Below are 22,741 nucleotides of genomic sequence, written 5' to 3' on the forward strand. Positions count from 1 at the left end.
CATGTATAAGTCCTGCACAAAATAATACATAAATTCTCTCGTAACTTAGAGTCTGTTTGGATGGAATTATTTTAAGTAACTTATAAGTTGAAAACTGTTTTAAGTTTAAAAAAAATAAGTAGGTGCAACCCAATTTATTTATTTTTTGCACCTACTTATTTTTTTGACTTATAAGTTGAAACAACTTATAAGCTGCTTAAAATAAATTCATCCAAACAAACTCAATTATTTATTGGGACTTATTTTAAGCACAAAATGACTTTAAGTTAGTCAACCAAACACTCATCAAAGATGAAAACAACTTATAAGGAGCTTATGGACTCTTATACGTGTATTAAATATATGGGTTTCTAAATTGTCAACAAACATTGTATTAATTTCATACATAAATAACGTATTTTCTATCTAACTACCAAACATCATATAAATTGTATGAAAATCAATACATCAATAACTTGTTTCTTATCCCGATATCAAACGATCCCTAAGAGATTAACCTTCCTACAATGTGAGCCAGTCATTGAGAAAATGTTGGGCTGTAACCAATGAAAGTTGGAGTTTTTGCCACATGGCAAAGATGTCAAAACTCAAAACAATCCACCTCCCCATTCTCGTAAATCACTCATTTACTTATAACTAGACTCGACTCTCTTTCTATTTCTATTATTAATATAAATAAATAAAAGTGCCAATCTCTGGTCAAAAGTTAAAACTTCTTCATATTAAGTAGTGACAATCCAAAAAGAACCATTAAAGACACACTTCATCTTTATTTCATTCTACTTAAACCTCTTTCCACTTATTTTAACTTGAACATCAATCCTAAGTTCTGGTGTGAACTAAGATGAACATATCATTCCCTTACCACAAATAATAGGACACAAGATAAAGAGAAAAGGAAGGTATGAATTTTTTAATCACCAAAAAACAACACAACAGTAAAGTAAAATAGTGATTAAACTTGGAATACAATTGTCCCTCTATAACATACATTTATACAAAATAATATAACCATCTATTATATTTTTTTCCTACTAAATAGCCTACAAAGACATTTTCATTCTAATCTACTAACTAGCCTTTTTATGTCAAAATAAGTAGCTTAAAAAGGAATTATAAATGTCATATACATATAAGGGTAGATGCATTGAACAAAAGAACACCAACCCAAGAGCATATTAAACAGGAGAGTTCTGTTGCACATCTGAGCTATGACTTATCTGTTTCTTGTTGTCACTGTTCTTACGTTTGAGTATTTCTTTTATCTCAGCTTCTCTTTTATCAACAAAGCCTATCAAGTCTTTGAAGCTACGTGACCGGAGGGAACGCCTACTAGACCGTGCAGAATCAGGTTCACTGATCTCCGCCTCGGGGTCATACCTGAGGAATTGACAGTAAACTCTGCAGAAAAACACTACAAGAGCAATGGCACAAGCACCACCACAGATCACATATAGGCCCCAGAAGCTCTTGAGAGAAAGACGAGTGTCATCGACTTGGTTATTTTGTGAAGAGCATCCATTGGTAGAAAGCCATTTGTCATGGATCCTTTGTAATTCACCATTTTCTGACAGTTGAAGGATAGCAGTTGACAAATCAACAGCCAGAGGAGAGTCCCTTTGAAATGCCTGACCAAAGACAGTTAAGATCAGTCTTTGAGTAGACCAGATTGCATGTGCATCATCACTAGGAGATAAACATAATACTCCCTCAATTTCAATTTATTTGTCTTGTTTTGACTTGGCACGGAGTTTAAGAAAGTAAAGAACATTATTGAATCTTGTGGCCTTAAACTAAAGATATGTCAAATGTACCAAAATGTCCTTTAATATTGTGGTCTTAAACATGTCATGTGAAAAAGTCAGAATTAAAGAGTTGCCAAAAAGGAAAGAGACATTCTTTTTTTAAACGGACTAAAAAGAAAAGTAGACAAACAAATTGAAACGGAGGGAATATGTTGTAGTTTCCAATTTTGGATTGAGTTCTCTTTATTCCTCTTTGTTGGGGTTGGGGTTGAATGGCAATTAAGATAATTTGTAATCGTAAATATGGTTTTATGGCGAACTGTCAGCTATCTCATCATAGAAAAAGCAAGAAATACTTACAAAGCCCCATCCGCTCTTTGTGAACTCCTGTCCTACAGTCCTGAAGATGCATTTGTTATTAGACAAAAACAGCTCAACATAAGGGAGCTCGTCGACAATGGCAGCAACACCGCCACCTTGTGGACCTTTCTGGAGGGTGCTTACATATTCATCTTCACTTTTTATTATTCGGAGCCGTGACTTCGGAATATGTAGCTCCCCAATGAGATAATTGTATGCAAATGACCCATCCTGGACTCCTATAGGATCAGAGCTTGAGATTAAACTGTCAATTCCTTCGATTCCCGAAGACAGCTTCTGCACTGTAAGGATAGACGTCAAGCTAGCTGTATAGCTCGAATTGATAATTAAAACCACAAAGAGCCAGAAGATCAGCACACAGCGTCCCAAGGTGCTCAATGTGTTCTCTCCTATATTCATTCGCAATGGAGAGTGTCAGCTATGTGAAGGAAGAACTAAGTATCATAATAGCATCTTGCTAGAAAAGTTCAAGGAAGTTATACGTACTGTGCGCGAAAAACATGGTTGAGAAACTAAACCTGAAAAAAAATGGATATTAGTACCAGGGCTAATATACGTGTACAGGCAGTGGCGGAGCCACTAATTCAAGTAAGAGGATCAAAACAAAAAAGTTCTTATGCCAAGGAGATTCAACAACGATTCATTTTTCCCTATCTACATAGTGTAACTTTTCAGCGAAGGGGCTTCAACCGACCCCCTTTGCACCTCTCTGGCTCCGCTCCTGTGCGCAGGCAAAATGATTTACTAAAAGAAAGGATCTTCTTGATCTTCTCAACATTAATGATGCCATCAGAATTCAAATTGTGCAAAGGAAAGAGTTAAATTTTTTGTCTGATTCATCTCCAATCAAGGCTCCCCAGTATGCGAACTCCCATCATAATTAGCTTCATGCTAGTACATTAAAGAAAAGCTTGCACTCAAACAGCAAACTGATTCTCGTTTCAAGAGAGGTTGTAGCAGTAAGAAGTACTAACCAGAACACTGTAATGAGTTGTTGCCTCGGTGGACCACGGAATTCAGGATTCATCCGATGCTCAAGAATCCAAACAACAAATCCAACAAAGAGGAAGAACGCCCCAGTTACACCCCACATTTGAATTGTAAATGGCCTAAGGAAAGCCCATGGACTGGATTTGATCTCTTTGACAGGAGCAACTACAACGAGTCCAGATTCCATATAAGGCTGCGTGAAGTCCACAATCCTTGTGCGATTTGTCGTAATTGAAATATCCCCAACAGCTGCATCATATTTCTAACAAACAAATGAACCCTGATAAGTGCTCTAAGAAAAGTTCTCATTATTTTATGCATACACAACTGTTCTTACTTGAAGGCAGAGATGGAATGTTACATCGGTAAGGAGTACAGAAAAGAAACTAAATGTTCTTGGATGTTCCTCCCTACCGATATTTAAGAAATTTTATCAAACGACTTTACTCAATATACTGAATGTATAGAAAATTGCTACTGACCAACCTATTCAGTTCAATTACATATTTCTTCAACTTACTGGGTCATATCGCGTTAGCAAGAGTCAAAAAGATATCAGTTAATATCACACTGAACCAACATTTAAGTTATGCATGAGTAAATCTTTGACAACACATAAGTATAAAATCCACTTTTGTTCATGCATATTTCACTTATCCTATGTAGAACTATGATACTTCTAATCTGCATCAAGGATCTCTATCACATTTCATATATATAAAATAGGAATCACTTTATTTCCAAATTAATTAGTGTTTCCATCACAGAAAATCGTGATGCATAGATATTGAAGCTGAGTGGATATAGTGGACTGGCTAGGGTATTTTTGTCATAAATATTTGGTTGTTGGATATAGCTGCAAGTACTCACATTTTGTGCAACATCATACACTATGCTGTTGAACGACGGGTTTCTTTTTCCATCTCCATATAAAATGTAGACATGAGGGACAGGGTAAGCCAACAAGTCTATTGCAGCCTCAAACACATCAATGCAATATCCTTTCACCCCGGAAGGTCCTTTGTCTTTCTTCACAAACTCTTCAAAAGTGACACGGAAAGGAACGGCAATTCTCAGGGGTTTTCCATTATTGGGAAACACCCATCCTCGAGGTCGTCTTATAGTTTCTCCTGGCCATATAGCATTATATAGATGTTGGTTACTGGTTGAAGTGTCTGCAGGCTCTGTGTATAAAACCTCGGGAGTTTTAATAGAGAGACCGGAATAGTTTGACCAGTATCCTATAGTACGTAATCCAGTTCCAACTACGTTAAGAACATCATATGCTGGATGAATCAAATTCTTCTGAGGATCAAACTGAATCTGACCAGTTAGACCTGTGAAGTTCATGCCAACAAGTATCTGGAGTAGTTTCTGTCCTTGGTCAAAAACTCGGAGGGATGACAACTTCAGAGAGCTTCCATTGGTATCACGCAAACTGGGGTCATCAGAGAAAGTGACATTTCCACCATTCTTGAAGAAAAGGTCGAGAGCACGGGCAACCAACCAAACTGTATCGTAAGCATAGAGTGCATAAGAATTAAACCTTGAAGTTTTTAAACTCTTCAAATTTTTCCATCGAGATGCAAATGTCTTTTTCTGATCAGAATCTGGAGTGTGATGGCGAAGCGCGACAACCCCTTGTAGTACGTCCATAGTATCTTTATTAAAATCTGATGAATCCAAAACAGATGGAAGCCAATCAGTAGCAATCCAAACATAACCGCTGCTCATCATCCCCAATTTTTTTGCCTTCGAAAAAAATGATAGTCCAGTATCAGGATTTACATGAACAATATAAACTCGTGCCTCCATAAGGTTCATACTGACTAACAAATCATCGATATCATCTTTAGTAGCTCCAGGAGAAAAGGCTGCTTTATAAGAGATCTTGGCTCGCTTCTTTGCAAGGGCATCACCCAACACAGATATCCCATTTCTACCATTATCATCATCAACAAATATGGCTATAACCTCCTTCCATCCATAATAATCAACCAGATCAGCAATAGCATACATCTGGAAGTAATCATTTGTGACAGTTCTAAGAAAAAATGGGTACTGAAGAGAGGAAAGAGTAGGATCAGTTGCAAAAGACAAAAGTGGGACACGAAGTTCATTCACTACATGAGAAATGACATGTGCTATTCCTGAGGATTGTGGACCCACTGCAACAACAACTTCTTTCTCCATCAGCTGCAAAGCTGCAAAGTAAGTAGACACCAATACTGCTGAGAATTAAGTAGCTTTAATACCAACAAGAAAATTATGGTGGAAAAATGCTTTTACCATCAATAGTGCCAATGAATCCACTGCAATTTGTGTCCTGCAATACGACATTCAATTTGGTCCCACTAAGTACAGTAGAATCAGCATTAACATCATCAACTGCAGCTAGAATGGCTGGCATTATAGAACTTCCAATTACTGAATTTACAGTGAATAAAGCTCCAAAATTCACCACTTTTGGCCTAGACAAGGAAGAAACACTAACACTCTCATTCCCACCAAGAACCGCCATAGGCACCCATATACATGAAACCAACAAGAGAAGTGCTCTCCTCTTAACTCGGGCCTCCATCACTACCTTCAAGCAAGCAGGACCAAAGCTAGCCTTCTGCGTAGCTTTGGCCCAGATTTTGTATTTGTGTTAAGAAAAAAATCCGCTTAATACGGATAAATAATTTATCAAGAACCTAGTAATTTGCTTTTTGTAGAATCTCGAACTCATAAACTCAAAATCGAGCGTCTGTCAACAAATGACTGAGGATTAATTCAACCCACTGTTTCTCCAAACAGAAAAAAAAAAGGTCCAATGTGAGTCCCAGCAAATGAAGCTTAAATCCCAAATCTTGAAGATAAAAATTCAAGATTTTATGCAAGGTTCCTCAAAAGATAAGAACTTGACAAAACAAGGAGTTCCAATGTGAGCCTCACAGCAAGAATCTGAAGATAGATGCCCCATCATTGTCAACAGTTGTCCTAATTTGAAAACTTCAACCCCATAACCAAAACTGAAAAAGGGGAAATGAAAACAAGAAAAGTACAATATTCTGAACCTAGCACTTGCTCCAATATGATTTGATTCTCAATTGAGAAAAAGTAAAAAATCAGCCTAAACACAAGATTAAACAAGGTAATCAGAATTAAAATATATTATTCTAGAGAGTTCACTAAGGCAATAGTCGTACAAGCTACACATAAGTGTGTAGACTAATTAATGAAACAACAAGATTAATGAAATAAGGAAATAAGTTGGGGCAAAAAAAAGTAGAAACTTTGGTTTGGGATCCATGTTGACTGATGAATAAACAAAAGGATTACCTGTATGAGTCTCGTCATATTGGAACAAGAAAGTGAAGAGCAGCTTTAAAGGAGATTTGGACGGACGAAAAGGGTACCAACATTCTTGCAACCTTAGAAAAGAATGTTTCTTTTGAGAGAAAGTATCCTGACACTTTTTTTAAATTTGAATTATTAATTTTATTTTTGAACTATCAACAATTATATAAATATTTTTTTTACTTGATTAACTAAAGTTAAATACACTTTCAATCTTATAATATGAGTAAAATACACTTTAAATTTTTGTTAAGTTTAGAAGTGTTTTTTCGACTTTTTATTAATAGTCATATGCTTCTACATGAGCTTGAGACCAGTTGTTATGTTATGTGGCAAATCAGAGGTGTAGCTAAGTTTAGTTAGTCAGGTAGATGCGTGTTTTTAAGCCTATCAATATTTCAGGGATGAAACAAATAATTTACGCCAAATTAGAAATGTTTTCAATACTTCTCTCATTTTATTTTTACTATTTATGCCTCCCCATTTTATTCCTTCTGTTTCAAAATAAGTGTCATTGTAACAAAAATCATGTCCATAAAAATATATTATAAATAAAATATACAATTTATTAAATTGTTTCTGTTTAATAATTATATCTTAAAAATTAAGAAAACGGAAAATAAAGATATAATTAGAAATATATACAATTAATTTTTTTCATAATTTTTTGAGATAATATTTGTTTTGAAATAAACAATATATTAATATAGTAGAACCTCTTTAAATTAATACTGAGAAAATTAATTTTCTCAGATAATATTTTTCTCCAATCCTAACTTGGGTCAGTGAAAAAAATCACGGATTCCTATAAGATAACCATATATAAATATATGATCCTATTAATATTTTAAATTAATAAATTTTTTAAATTACAAAAATATCTAAGATAATTTCGTAAAATATGATTCTAGTGTTTTTTATTTTTGTCAAAACTTAAATCTATTTGAAGTTCATCTCTAACTTTTCTTATTGCATTCAAAAGTTATGATATTATCTTCTTCAACTGCACCAAAAAAATTGTGAAGAGTTCTATACGCGATAAGTGCTTCCTTATGCGTAACTAGTTCCAAATATATTTGTATTGCCTTTCACGTCATCATCAAAATTTGTTTTCTCGATGGTATGCACAATTTCTTTTAAGTTTTGACCCTCTGAATATGTATCATTTTCACCAATTCAGTGAGCTCTTGACACCCATTTTATTGTGGTAATCGATATATAAATTAGTAAGATTCAATAATTTTGATATAATCAAAATAAACTTTTGAATCTCAAAACACTCTTTAAATTAATAAATATCAATTTATCGATTAAATAATACCTCTACAAAATAATAATATTCCATAATTCTGACAATTTAAATTTAGAGAGGTTCTACTATACTTATTTTGGGCCGGAGATAAATTAGACTATTACTATTGAGTCAACACTAATAACTTCTTCCACTGTTCCATATTAATTTCCCTCATATTAAAAAAATATTTTATTTATTTATTTTAATAAATTAAAAGAATATTTTTCGTCATACGACCCTTATTATTAAATAACAACATATAGATTGTAGCTAAATTTAAAATGTACTTCTAATTAAAAAAATTTAAAAGAAATGTCAAATTAATAAGAGTCAATAATATAAAAAGCAGAAAGTAATAAAAAAAATCTTGTTATAACATGGAGAAATTCTTAATACTAAGTTGCTTGAATTTGAATAAGTTGTCCAAAAAGTAAACAACAATAATAATAATAAATATAACAATAATAAAAAGAAGAAGAACAATAATAATAACAATAACAACAATAGTAATAACAACAACAACAGCAACAACAACAACAACAACAACAACAACAACAACAATAACAACAACAACAACAACAACAACAACAATAATATTAATAATAATAATAATAATAATAATAACAAAAACAATAACAATAATAACAATAACAATATTATTATTATAAATAATAATAATAATAATAATAGTAATAATAATAATAATAATAATAGTAGTAGTAGTAGTAGTAGTAGTAGTACTAATATTAATAATAATAATAAGGGAAAAGGCTTATAAATATTCCTCATCTATAAGAAAAGGCTCATAAATACCTTTCTTCCACCTTTTAGTCTAAAATACCCCAAACCTATTTTTTGGCTCAAAAATACTTTCAACTTATTGAAAATGACTTAAAAATACTCTTCCTCCACATTTTGGTCTAAAAATACATTCAACCTTTGTTATTGATTCAAGAATACCCCTCCTTCCACCTTTTAATCTAAAAATACCATCAACCTTTGTTATCTCTTTATATTTGTATATCTAATATTTATGAATTTATATTGTTGAAACTTTTACCATATAAAAATCTGTAATTTTATTATTTGAACTAAATCAATTTTTTTGTAAATAGTAAATTTTTACCCGATTAAAAGATTAAAATCGATTAGAGAACTTCTACTTAAAATTTGAATCAATAACTAGTTACATATTTCTTTTTATTATTGAGGATAAATCGTTAAGTCTATGAAATATCGATTAGAATGTGTAATCTCCAATATAATTTTTACTCGACTAAAAAAATTAGTAAATAGACATCTTATTAGAACATCTTCTACTTATAATTTGAATCAATAAATAATTATTCTCTTCAGTGTTGAGGATAAATTGTTAAGTCTATAAATATATTAATTCGCCAAATTTTATCCTTTTTTTCCTTTAATTTCTGTTACTAAAAAGTTTGATAACAGAAAGAATTTATTTTTCATTTCAAATATAGCTAGACTTAAATATTTTAAATATTTTGGGATGAGCTAATATTATGAATTTGAATAAATAAAAAATTATCTTTTAGAACAAATAAATAATTAATTAGTTAGCAAAAGAATTCAATTCAATTAAATTTGGGTTGAAGGTATTTTTAGATTAAAAGATGGAAGGAGTGGTGTTCTTAAACCAAAAACAAAGGTTAAGGGTATTTTTAGATCAAAAGGTGGAAGGAGGGTATTTTTAAGTCATTTTCAATCGGTTAGGGGTATTCTTGAGCCAAAAAAAATAGTTTGAGAAAATTTTTAGACCAAAAGGTGGAAGAATGACATTTATGAACCTTTTCCCATATGTGAGAAGTATTTATGAGTCTGTTTTCTAATAATAGTAATAACAACAATAACAACAACGATAGAAGTGTACTTTAAAATTGTACGAAATAAAAATCTTTTAAGAGCGTTCGATTATGAATTATTACTTTTTCATAATATAAGTAAGTAGAGGTGGACATAATTTGAGCCAATTCAAAATTTGAATTTTTTGAATATTTATTTTGAATTATGAATTGGACTTCCAATTTATTCGAATTTATGAATTTTAGATTGGATATTGAATTTGGTACTACAAAATTTTGAATATCTGACTATTTAAAATTTATACCTTATAGTTAATCTTATCCATATTATATGTGTGTAATATCAATAAGTTCAATTTTTAAAAGTTTGATAGACTAATACCCTACAATTCTACGTATTATATCACATCTACACGGTTTCATTTATCAACACTAAATATAATTTTTATTGTTATCTTTAATATCATGTATATTTCGTGACTGTTAATCCACATAAAAATAAAAAACGTGAGTAAAACTTAATACTACACGACATAGACGGGGCAAGGGGATCTCAATCATAATTAGGCTGTAAAAAGGTTTTATATTTTAAGAAATAAACTATTAGATAAATAGAGTCGTGATAATTATTATGACATGCCTTAAAAATTTAAAATATCTAAATCAATTAATCTAAATTAAACATAAAAAAATCCAATCAAATTGAAAATCTTTAAATTAAATTCAAATTATATTTTTTTAAATTTAAAAATCAAAATTAAAATTAAAATTTTCATATTCAATTTGAAGGGATAATTTGTAGGTGGGGCCTACTTGTCTGTGTGAAACACGTGGATTCATTCCTCCAGGGCTTTATCCAAGTCTACCATGTGATACATATTATAATTTGGAGTTCTTCCAAAACAGTTGAGACAGGTGCTGAATATGTTCATATAAAAAAAATGAGCGCACTCTCTCTCTCTCTCTTTCTTTCTCTATATATAAAGAATGATCAGACAAGGTAACGTGACATCTCTCTATGACCTCCATTTATATTTATTTTATTTTATTTTATTTTGGCTTTTTACTTTCATTTTTTCCAATTATTTTATTTTATAAAATCATCTTCTTAATACATTAATTATATTCTCAATTAATATCAGTAATGTCCATAACTCTTAACCTTTCATATTCATAACCCTTAAATAATTTAATATACAAATTGATGACTCCTTAAAGTCAAAGTTATAAAAAATTATTTTAAGACTTATATGATAATTATTTAATTCTCATTTCTCCTTGAACAAATTGATTCTGAGCTTCAGTGAGCTTAGAATCTTCTTGTGAGAGTAAGAAACAGAGGAAACATGAAGAATTAACGAAGAAGAGAGAAGAGAAAAAAGGAACGAAGAGAGAGAAGAGAGAGAAGAAGAGGAAGTGAAAATATCTTTACATCTTTCTATATATTCACTTAGAGTATCATCAGTGTATGTATCCATATACTTATACACTCAATTAACACTCAACTAACAATCAACCAATCAGTTACAACCACCTCAACTAATTAACTGCCTAATTAGCTCTTTAACAGATCTTAGCCAAATGATCAAAAAGTCCCTAGCTTGCTTAACCTCTAACACTCCCCTTCAAGCTAGGTGGGGTAAAAATGTTCAACACCCTTAGCTTGGAAAGAAGATATTCATGCTGAGCTTTAGACAACCCTTTAGTTAGTATATCTGCTGGTTGTTCTTGAGTTGGAAGATAGTGTACTTCGAGTAAGCCTTGTTGCAGCTTCTCTCTAATGAAGTGACAGTCTATTTCTATATGCTTTGTTCTTTCATGATACACTGGATTGGCAGCAATCTGAATTGCAGCTTTGCTATCACTATACACTTACACTAGCATCTCTACTTCAACTTCTACTTCTTTCAACAATCCTAGCAACCAGACTAACTCTGACACAGTTGAGGCCATGCTTCTGTATTCAGATTCAGCTGAGCTTCTTGACACTGTGGACTGCTTCTTGGCCTTCCATGATATCAGTGACTCTCCAACTTTTATCATGTATCCAGTGACTGATTTTCTGGTTAGAGGGCAAGCAACCCAATCTGCATCACAATAAGCACTAACCTGGTTGTCTGAGTGGCTTGAGAGTAGTATGCCCTGTCCAGGTTGTCTCTTTAAATACCTGACTACTCTTAGTGCAGCATCCATGAGGGACTTTTTTGGTTGATTTAGGAATTGACTCAATGTCTGAGTGCTAAAGGCTATGTATGGCCTTGTCATGTTGAGATATAATAGCTTACCTATAAGCCTTTGATATGCTGATTGATTTGTCAGGGGATCATCTGATTCTCCTTGACTCTTGTTCACATGTTCATCATACTGTTTGGATGTCAACTTGACATTTACATCCATTGGAGTGCTTGCTGGTTTGGCTGCTGTCATTCCCATTCCTGATATGAGTTCAAGTGTATACTTTCTCTGGTGCATAAGTATTCCTTCTGTAGATCTTGTAAATTCAATTCCAAGGAAGTACTTGAGCTCCCCTAAGTTTTTCATTTTGAAAGCCTTTTGTAGAGCTTTCTTGGTTTCTTCTATTAGCTTCAAACTGCTGTCAGTGATCAGCATGTCATCTACATACACAAGTATTATTGCAACTCCTTCTGATAACTTGTTAATGAACAAAGAGTAGTCATATTGGCTCTGTGTAAACTTCATTCTCAGGAGGGCTTCAGTGAGTTTTTGATTCCACTGTCTTGGGGCTTGCTTTAGGCCATACAAAGACTTTGTCAGTCTGCACACATTCTCCCCTTGACTGACAAAACCTGGAGGAAGCTGCATATATATTTTATCTGTTAAATCTCCATGCAAGAAGGCATTAAAGACATCCATCTGATGGATGTGCCAGTGTTGGGCTGCAGCAACAGACAGAACAGTTCTCACAGTTACCATTTTAACCACTGGAGAAAAAGTTTCTGTGTAATCAATTTCTTCCTGCTGGCTATACCCCTTTGCAACTAGCCTGGCTTTGAATCTGTCTATCTCCCCTGTGGATTTATACTTGACTTTATATACCCACCTGCACCCAATAGCTTTCTTGCCTGCAGGTAGAGGTGTAACCTCCCAGGTATGATTACTCTCCAGGGTCTGAATCTCTGCTTGCATGGCCTCAATCCATCTTGGATCTTTGATTGCTTCAGCATAGGTGGAAGGTTCTATCACAGTGGATGTATCTGCAATGTAGCATTGATAAGAGGGGGATAGATGAGAATAAGTGACATAGTTAGAGATAGGATATGGGACATCTTTAAGTGTATTGAAGGAGACAAAGTCCTTCAGCCAAGCAGGGGGATGTTTAGATCTTGTAGACTGTCTAGTAGGTTGTGGAACCACTGCAACAGGAGGCACCTCAGGAACAATCATCTTTTGTCTTTTTGGTCTTTTTTGATTTGATTTTGCATGAGAGGAATTTATAATGAGGATTGTTAGACATTCTTGCTTAGTTCAATTTTATGAGATAAAAGGATTTGATATGTCTAATATAATTATCCATTTTTCTCTATTGCAATTAAACATTTAGTATTATTATTTTTCTCTATTATGATTTGCTTTTCTTTAGCTTTTAGAGATATTTTTCCTATTTGTACTTCTCTTTATGGTTTCTAATTATTTTGATTATTTTTTCTCTTCATTTTTTTGTAGTTTTTGGACAATTGAATTATGTTATGTTGATAAAAAAAGTCCTTATTTTCTTTTTAACTCATAATTAGCCATTCTTTAAAGTTTTTATTTGATTAGTTAACTTCGTTTTTATGTTTTTTTTTGTTGTTTCATAATACTTATTGCGTTTTCATGCCAGGAAATTTTTTGAGAATAAAAACAGAAAAGGAAGTCAACATATACATGCATGTATGCTACGCAATAAAGTATGTATATATAATTTTGTAGCTATATGGATCAACTTTTAATAATTGTAATGAAAGAACATGAGAATGTAAAATTAATTGTACCAATATATATTCACTGCTACAATCTATTGGGTCTAAACTCCAAATGTAAAAGTATCCGATTAGGATAAAAATGACTAAGTAAAGTTGTTTGTCTCTCTCAATTTTTTTTACCAACATAAAAATTATCTAGATAAATGAAAAAATGACGTGACACATCTTTTTGACCAAAAAATCTATTTATCTTTTTTTCTCATTTTTTTGACAATTCTTCCTGTTTATTTATTTCTTATTATTGTATAAAAATGAATTTGTCAATTACTACTTCTTCATGTATTCATATTCTTGAATATAAAAATTTAATTGTCTTTATTTTTCTTACTTTCATGACTTTTAATGATCATTGTAATCATTTATAATTTATTGAATATAAATTTGTAGAATGGTTCAATTTATATTAAATTCAAGATATATTAGTCCAAATAAATATTTTGGATTAATAAAATTGGGTCGATTATTTAAGCCCAATAAATGTGGATTTAATTAAAAAACCTAAATCCATTGATTTGGGCTATAAAGATGACTCCACTTTGTTAAGCCCAATATCATCTCATCCTAGAGGCCCAAAATCATGCCACATGTCAAGGTTAGGTGGCAATCCAAGTCAAATTAAATAAGCCACTAGAATTATGCCATGTGTCAAAGTTAGGTGGCAATCCAAGTCAAATTAAATAAGCCACTAAAATCATGCTACATGTCAAAGTTAGGTGGCAATCCAGGTCAAATTAAATAAGCCACTAAAATCATGCCACATATCAGAGTTATGTGGCAATCTAAGTCAAATTAAATAAGCCACTAAAATAATGCCACGTGTCCATGTGACATGTTCTGACCAATCAAATTAAAACTCTTCAACAAAGAAATCTGATTGGTCAATTCAAACCAACCAATCAAATCACACCCTCATACCACTCCCTACAACTATAAATAGGGGTCCTCATTATTCTGAAAGGTTTTTTTTGGAAGAACAAGAAGCAAGAAGAGAGCTCGTGGATCAAAGACCGCAAATTCTCTATAAAGCTACAAAGTTCAAGCAATCAAATTCAAGTTCAAGATTAAGAACGAAGAAGAAGATCAAGATCAAGTTACTTGTTCATCTTTACTGTTCGTCATAACCATACAAGTGTTCGTGACGAATATTTCAAATCCAAATTCGAAGACGAAGATTCAAGATCAAGCTATTCAAGCCCTTGACTCTAAATCAAATTCAAATTCAAGTTCAACGTGTTTCATATTATTTGAAGAATCAGAGGATTATTATAGAGATTGTAACCGCATTACATTTTGAAATCAAATATTACACTTTGTTACTCCAATTTTTCGGTCTTGATTATTTATTTTTCTCGGTTCGAAAATTTGTTGTTTACAAATTTTGGCACGCCCAGTGGGACCATCTCTACCTCTCATCTCTTCACATCGATCATCAAACTTCAAGAACACTTAAATGGCATCTAAGAAGTTTGACTCCAGGACTATTATTGCTAAGGCTACTGATTCCAAGTTTTCCTCTGAGGTGGAGAACATACTGGATGCTACTATGGGAAGTTTAGGACCCATCACTAGGAACAGAGCAAACTTGCTAGGACAACAAGCACTTCAAGTGCCGTCCGCATCAGTTCCTATTTTTGATCTTCCATCTTCAAAGGGGGCAAGATTCTTTCCGAATGAATTGGAAGAAGGAGAGAATATAGCTGATATTGTTGAAAAGACGTTGGCTCGACTTAGTCCTTTTAACACGAGGAATTGCACTATTCAAGATGAAGATGATGTCTTGATCACTAGATCTGCCTCAGTCACTCCACGTAACTTGTTTCAGACAGATTTCAGTTTGAGGGAAAATCCATGCTTTGCTCCATCATCCATAACAGCCATCCAAACGATGATGACTAACACCTCAACTGTTGAAGAACAACTGGCGAGTTTGACGAAGGCAATTGAAGGTCTAACAAAATATGTGCAAGATCAGGATAATCGAATTGTCAAGTTGACGGACAGAGTTGAGAATGTCATGGAGGGGGACTCAAGTCATGCACCTGGAAAATGTCCGATGATACAAGAAAAGGGAGATTCAGTTACAAAGCAAATAAATTTGGGGGATGAGCTGCAAGTATCTCCTGAAGGAGGAATTCCCATTCATCAACTGAAGGACTTCATTATGGGAACTATCAAAGATAAGTATGACGTGTCTTCAAAGTCATCATTCACATATGCAAAGCCATACACTTCAAGAATCGATGTTTTGAAGATGCCTGCAGGTTATCAACCTCCGAAATTTCAACAATTTGATGGAAAGGGAAATCCAAAACAACACATTGCACATTTTGTTGAAACCTGCAATAACGCTGGAACATATGGAGATTATCTGGTCAAGCAGTTTGTGCGCTCCTTACAAGGAAATGCTTTTGACTGGTATACGGATCTCGAGGCAGGCTCTATTGATAGTTGGGAACAACTTGAGCATGAATTTCTTAATCGCTTCTATAGCACAAGGCGTACTGTGAGCATGGTTGAACTCACAAATACACGTCAATGGGAAGATGAACCCGTCATTGAGTTCATCAACCGATGGAGAAATGCAAGCCTCAATTGTAAGGATAGGCTTAGTGAAACTTCCGGAATAGAAATGTGTATTCAAGGAATGCGTTGGGGACTTCGTTATATCCTACAAGGTATTAAACCCAAATTGTTTGAGGAACTAGCTACACGTGCTCATGATATGGAGTTGAGCATGTCTGCAAGTGGGATTGATGGACCAATTATTTATGGGCCTCGCAAGGGAAAAGACAAAATGGAGGTAAAGAAAGGGGGAAAATCAGCACCTAAGTTTGGAAACAAGGAGTCGATGAGTGTTAATGCCGTACCTTTGAAAGTGGCTACAAATCTAAGCAAGAATCAAAGGGTGAAGACCACAACTTTTCAGAATAACGCTGGTAGAAAGCTGACTTTGAAGGAAATGCAGGCAAAAGAGTATCCTTTCTTGGACTCAGATGTTCCAGCAATTTTCGAAGAGCTTCTGGCGTTAAAACTCTTTGAGCTACCTGAAATGAAGCGTCCAGATGAGGCTGGGAGGACTAATGATCCAAATTACTGCAAATATCACCGTTTGATGGGCCATCCTATTGAAAAGTGTTTTATCTTTAAGGAAAAAATTATGGACTTGGCCCGTGAAGGAAAGATATTGCTTGAAGATGAGAAGGAGAGTTCAAATCAAGTCTCTGTCACTTTTGGTTCACTTGACCCCATAGTTCTTTGCAACTTTGTCGAAATACATGATAGTGGTGATGACCTAGCCACATCACCATCAAAGATGATTAAATTTGGTGACTTCAAACCAATAAATGTTGACGTATCATCGCTTGTTCCTTTGATGAATAAAGTAATATGGGAAGATAAATCTCTAGAGGAAAACCAATCTTGCGGTGCTTATACTGATGATGAAGGATGGATTTTAGTGACACGACGAAGACGTCGTAAAATGAGCTTGCAAAGAGAACCAAATAAGCAAGTGACTAGAGCAAAGATAAGAACAAAGTGGTGCCATCCACCTACCCCTAAAACTCAAAGGGTAAAGAAGAATGTGAAGAAGTCAAGAGTCGAGGGAAATTACTATCAAAAGCAACGCCCTCCGGTGACATTAGAGGAATTCTTGCCAAGTTGGTTTCGTGAAAAGATTTCTCATCGTGACACCAAGGCCTTGTGTTGTAACATTGATAGAGAAGAGATGATGGTAGAAAGCTCATCACCATCATTACCTCCATCACATGAAGTCCCTATAAAGCCTCACTCTGAAGAAGTGGACACTTGTGATGCGAAGTTTACATTCACTAATGATGATCTTTTATTGGGTGAAGTGTTGCATAATCGTCCTTTATATATGGTAGGTTTTGTGCGTGGACATAAAGTGAATAGGATCATGGTGGACGATGGATCTGGGGTCAATATTCTCCCTATTCGTACTGTGAAAGAACTTGGAATACCGATAAATGAACTGTCTGAAAGTCGTCTGATGATTCAAGGTTTTAACCAAGGGGGGCAGAGAGCCATTGGTGCTGTCAAATTAGATATAACGATGGGGGATATGCGTTCGAGTGCATGGATGCATGTTATTGACTCAAAGACCTCGTATAACATCTTGTTAGGAAGACCATGGATACATGAGAACAAAGTAGTACCGTCCACCTACCATCAATGTTTCAAATACTTTGAAGATGGGGTTCAAAAGAAGGTAGTTGCTGATGATGAACCTTTCACCGAGACGGAAGCGCACTTCGCTGATGCAAAATTCTACTTAAAGAATTCAAAAGAAGTTACAGTTGATAACGTGATACCTGCTGATATCACAAAAAGGGTTGATGTAGCACCTGCTAATGCGAGGGTCATGATTGAAAAGGATAAAACGCTTTCAAATATGAGTAAAGTACCTAAGATAAGTGAGGCATCTTCAAGTAAGAAAATGATTCCTGTTTCTCACTATGTCCCAAAGACAAACAAAGTCAAGATCCCACCCTCTGAGTTGCAGAGTAGTAAGTTGACATTCCCTATCAAGCAAATTGATGCGATCAAATCACCTTCAAAAATGATACAGGGATTTGTCAGACCATCGAATCATGATTCACATGAATCACTCCCTAAAAATCGTACAAATGAGGGTTTTGACCCGAATGCATATAAGTTGTTGGTGAAAGCAGGATACAATCCCAATGAAGCTTCTAAAGTAGGGAAGCTTCCAAATGAAGTTATTGAAAGGGCAAATCATGGCCTAAATCCAACTCAAAGGATGATGATAGAGAAAGGGTATGATGTCAAGCAATCGCGCGAAGGCCTGGGTTACAAACAACCGTCACCAATCCGAATCTCTATAAAAAGGATGAGCATCAACTATATTACCCCTGTGGAAGAATCTGTGATGTTCAACAAAAAGCCTTCTGTGTTTGATCGACTTAGTGGCATGACTCCTAAGGGTTCTGCATCTGATCGACTAATAGAATCAACTCCAAAAATTTCAGTATTCGATCGATTGGGATCAATGAAGAAGAAATACAAGCGCCAAGGAGATTATAGAACAGTGGAAGAACGGGTATATGCCCGGGAGCATAATTCACCCAAGAATTGGCCCAGTTTGATCCCTTCTAGAATGAGGCGAGAAACAAAACTTGTAGTTTCATGTAGAGATGTCCTGAGAGCAAAAACTCATACCATAGTTCACACTAGGGAGCGAGATAAAGATGAAGAAAGTGTGGGATCATCAAATCACATCACAATTTGTGACGAAGAAAGTACTCCACTATATGCAAAAATTGATGATGGATTTGTTAATATTCATGCATGCCATCACATATCTTTTAATGATGGTGATCCTCAAGAAGATGAGGATGCTGAAGATGCGCCACCTGAACTCGAGGAAGGGATAAAGAATACTGTTGATGCATTGAAGGAAGTAAATCTTGGAGTTGATGATGATATAAGGCCTACATATGTAAGTGCTTCGCTGGATGACGATGAAGAGAATAAATATATTGAGCTGCTTATGGAATTTAGGGATGTATTTGCTTGGAGTTACAAAGAGATGCCAGGGTTAGACCCTAAAGTTGCAGTTCATCGTCTTGCTGTAAAATGAGGTACTCGTCCTGTTAAACAAGCACAACGTCGCTTTAGACCTGAATTGGTTCCTTTGATCGAAACTGAAGTTAACAAGCTCATTGAAGCAGGTTTTATTCGTGAAGTCAAATATCCTACATGGATTTCAAGCATTGTACCTATAAGAAAGAAGAATGGCCAAATACGAATTTGTGTTGACTTTAGAGATCTTAATAATGCATGCCCCAAGGATGAATTTCCTCTTCCAATCCCTGAGCTTATGATTGATGCTACAACTGGATACGAGGCAATGTCCTTCATGGATGGTTCATCTGGATACAATCAAATTCGCATGGCACCAAAGGATGAAGAACTTACTGCATTTCGCTCTCCTAAAGGTATATATTGCTACAAAGTGATGCCTTTTGGTTTAAAAAATGCTGGAGCCACTTATCAACGAGCCATGCAGAATATTTTTGATGACATGCTTCATAAAAATGTTGAGTGTTATGTCGATGACTTAGTAGTAAAATCAAAGAAGAGTGATGACCACTTGAAAGATCTGAGAATGGTGTTTGAACGGCTTCGAAGATACCAACTCAAAATGAATCCTTTAAAATGTGCCTTTGGAGTTACTTCGGGAAAGTTTCTCGGTTTTATTGTTCGACATCGAGGAATCGAGATTGATCAAGATAAGGTAGATGCTATTTTGAAGATGCCTGAGCCAAAAAATATTCATGAGTTGAAAAGCTTACAAGGAAAATTAGCATATCTTAGGAGGTTTATCTCAAATCTGGCTGGAAGATGTCAACCATTCAGTCGCCTTATGAAGAAAGATGTTCCTTTTGAATGGGACCAAGCTTGTACCAATGCTTTTGAGAACATAAAGTCTTATCTAATGAAACCTCAAGTACTTGTAGCTCCTATACCTGGAAAACCATTGATTTTATACATTGCAGCACAAGAAAGGGTAGTAGGAGCACTTCTCGCACAAGAAAATGATGAAGGGAAAGAAAATCCCCTATATTACTTGAGTAGGATGATGACACAAAACGAGATCAAGTATTCACCTATTGAGAAGTTATGTCTGGCACTCGTGTTCTCAATTCAGAAGATGAAGCATTACTTTCAGGCTCATATTATACAACTTGTCTCTAAAGCGAATCCTATCAAGTTTGTCATGTCCAAGCCTGTCTTAAGTGATAGGCTAGCAAGGTGGTACCTCCAGTTTCAACAATTTGAGATTGTGTATATATCTCAGAAGGCAGTGAAAGGACAAGTGCTAGCAGATTTCTTGGCCAATCATCCAATTCCGAATGATTGGGAGTTATCTGATGAATTACCTGATGAAGACGCAATGCTAGTAGAAATTCAGCCACCTTGGAAGATGTATTTTGATGGTGCTGCACATCGTGAAGGAGCCGGTGCTGGAGTGGTATTTTTCACTTCCCATGGAGAAGTTTTGCCATACTCCTTCACTCTAACACAAAACTGCTCCAATAATGTTGCTGAATATCAAGCACTCTTACTTGGGCTTGAGATGGACATTGATATGAAACAATTGCCACTACAAGTTTTTGGGGATTCCAAGTTGGTGATCAATCAAGTCTTGGGTAATTATGAAGTAAAGAAGCCTGAGTTAATCCCATACTGCAATTACGCTCAAAAGATGATAGGATGGCTTGGAGAGGTGACTATTCAACATGTCCCAAGAAAGGAAAATAAAAAGGCTGATGCATTGGCAGCTTTAGCTTCTGCATTAGTATCTCCTGATGAAATACAAGTTGTGGTTTGCCAAAGATGGATAACTCCACCTCCAATTGAGCATGAAGAAGAATTTCAACAAGTTATCGCCACTTCGGAAGCTGAAATTGACGATTGGAATATTGCCAGAAAACCTTCGAAGAAGAACAGAAATCCGACGACGAGCCCCTCGTTTTCTTTATTATAAAAATACACTTTACAGGCGATCGTTCGATGGAGTTCTCTTACGATGTTTGGGGGCAGATGAATCTACTCAAGCTATGCAAGAAGCGCATTCTGGAGTATGTGGAGCGCATCAGTCTGGACCAAAACTTCATTTTCACATAAAAAGGATGGGATATTACTGGCAAACCATGGTGAAATATTGCTTGGATTACGTCCGAAGATGTAAAGCTTGTCAATTCCATGCGAATTTTATACATCAACCCCCAGAAGTATTGCACCCAACTATTGCCTCATGGCCATTTGAAGCTTGGGGTTTGGATGTTGTTGGACCATTGCCTAAGTCCTCTGGTGGACATCTGTACATCCTGGCTGCAACTGACTACTTCTCAAAATGGGCAGAAGCTGTTTCTCTTAGAGAAGTAAAGAAAGAGAATGTCGCCAACTTCATTCGAGTTAATATTATCTACCGTTTTGGTATTCCTCGATACATATTGACAGATAATGGCAAGCCATTTGATAACAAGTTAATGACGAAGATATGTGATCTTTTTGGCTTCAAGCAACGCAATTCCTCTATGTATTATGCAGTTGCTAATGGTCTCGCTGAAGCATTTAACAAGACGCTCTGCAACTTGTTGAAAAAAGTTGTTTCCAAGTCTAAGAGAGATTGGCATGAAAGAATGGAAGAGGCTCTTTGGGCATATAGGACTACGTATCGCACGCCAACACAAGCGACTCCCTACTCTCTTGTCTATGGAGTTGAAGCAGTTCTTCCACTTGAACGTCAAATACCATCATTGCGCCTCGCCATTCAAGAAGGGCTCACTGATGAAGAAAATGCTCGGTTGCGCCTTGAAGAATTGGAGGCTCTTGATGAAAAAAGACTAGAGGCCCAACAAAGTCTGCAATGCTATCAAGCTCGTCTAGCTCGATCTTTTAATAAGAAGGTTCGTCTTAGATGCTTCCAAGTGGGTGATCAAGTTCTTGTTGTAAGAAGGCCCATTATTACTTCTCGTCGGTCTGGAAGCAAGTTCTCCGCCAAATGGGATGGACCATATGTGGTACAAGAAGTATACTCAAGTGGTGCTTACAGACTGGTTGACTCAGAAGGATTGCGCATTGGCCCCATTAACGGAAAGTTCATAAAGAGATACTATCCTTGAAGAAAAGAAACTCACTCCTTAAGGTACGAGTATAAACTGCATGCTACTCCTGGCCCGCAAGAGTATAAACTGTGCACGGCACCCCATAAAAACAAATGTCCGCTAGGTTGAAAATCTCGAAAGAGGCGGCCTAGGCAAAAGTTAGGACCAAAAAAAAAAAAAAAAAAAAAAACACATCATTCTCTCAGAACTACGTTATGACTTGATCCTCTTCACTGAGGTACGTAAGCGCTTAGAATTACATTCTGAGTTCAGTCGCATGAGTGTCCAAAGAACCCATAGTCTCTCTTGACCCTCTCTACCATGATCCGTGAGTTACATCCTAATTTTAGTTTCATAAGCTCAAAAGAAATAGGGCACACTATTATTTGAGCATCACAATGTTCTTGTATATTGTCATATATGACGTGTGAATTAAAGAGGGCCAATCAAGACAGAATTTGAATTGATTTCAAAGAAATATTCGTACAAATTCATAAAGCTATTAGCTGTGATTATTGTACATGTT

The 22,741-nt window shown here is 35.1% G+C and overlaps 1 protein-coding gene across 2 annotated transcripts; it reads right to left on the minus strand.

Annotated features, from left to right (window-relative positions):
* Positions 1-946: 946 nt before the first annotated feature.
* On the minus strand, positions 947-6,556 carry LOC129880695 (glutamate receptor 3.4-like). 2 transcript variants are annotated; one of them, XM_055954855.1, is made up of 7 exons: positions 6,441-6,555; positions 5,406-6,130; positions 3,987-5,320; positions 3,101-3,378; positions 2,613-2,644; positions 2,106-2,515; positions 947-1,628 (listed from the first exon to the last, which is right to left on the minus strand). In XM_055954855.1, exons 2-7 carry the CDS (start codon positions 5,695-5,697, stop codon positions 1,179-1,181), a joined length of 2,796 nt encoding a protein of 931 aa, XP_055810830.1. In that variant the 5' UTR covers positions 5,698-6,130; positions 6,441-6,555; the 3' UTR covers positions 947-1,178. The 2 variants fall into 2 exon arrangements, with proteins under 2 accessions (XP_055810830.1, XP_055810829.1); XM_055954854.1 differs by having other exon boundaries at positions 5,406-6,556.
* Between the last annotated feature and the right edge of the window lie 16,185 nt (positions 6,557-22,741).

Source organism: Solanum dulcamara, chromosome 2, assembly GCF_947179165.1.
Source record: "Solanum dulcamara chromosome 2, daSolDulc1.2, whole genome shotgun sequence".
In the NCBI taxonomy this organism is placed as follows: domain Eukaryota; kingdom Viridiplantae; phylum Streptophyta; class Magnoliopsida; order Solanales; family Solanaceae; genus Solanum; species Solanum dulcamara.

Excerpts from the sequence above, each read along its gene's own strand:
- LOC129880695 (XM_055954854.1), bottom strand. The coding sequence starts at position 5,697 with ATGGAGGCCCGAGTTAAGAGGAGAGCACTTCTCTTGTTGGTTTCATGT. Across the intron at positions 2,645-3,100 it reads CAACTCATTACAGTGTTCTG|GTTTAGTTTCTCAACCATGT; the intron begins GTTAGTACTTCT and ends ATTTTTTTTCAG. Across the intron at positions 2,516-2,612 it reads AACCATGTTTTTCGCGCACA|GAGAGAACACATTGAGCACC; the intron begins GTACGTATAACT and ends GAATGAATATAG.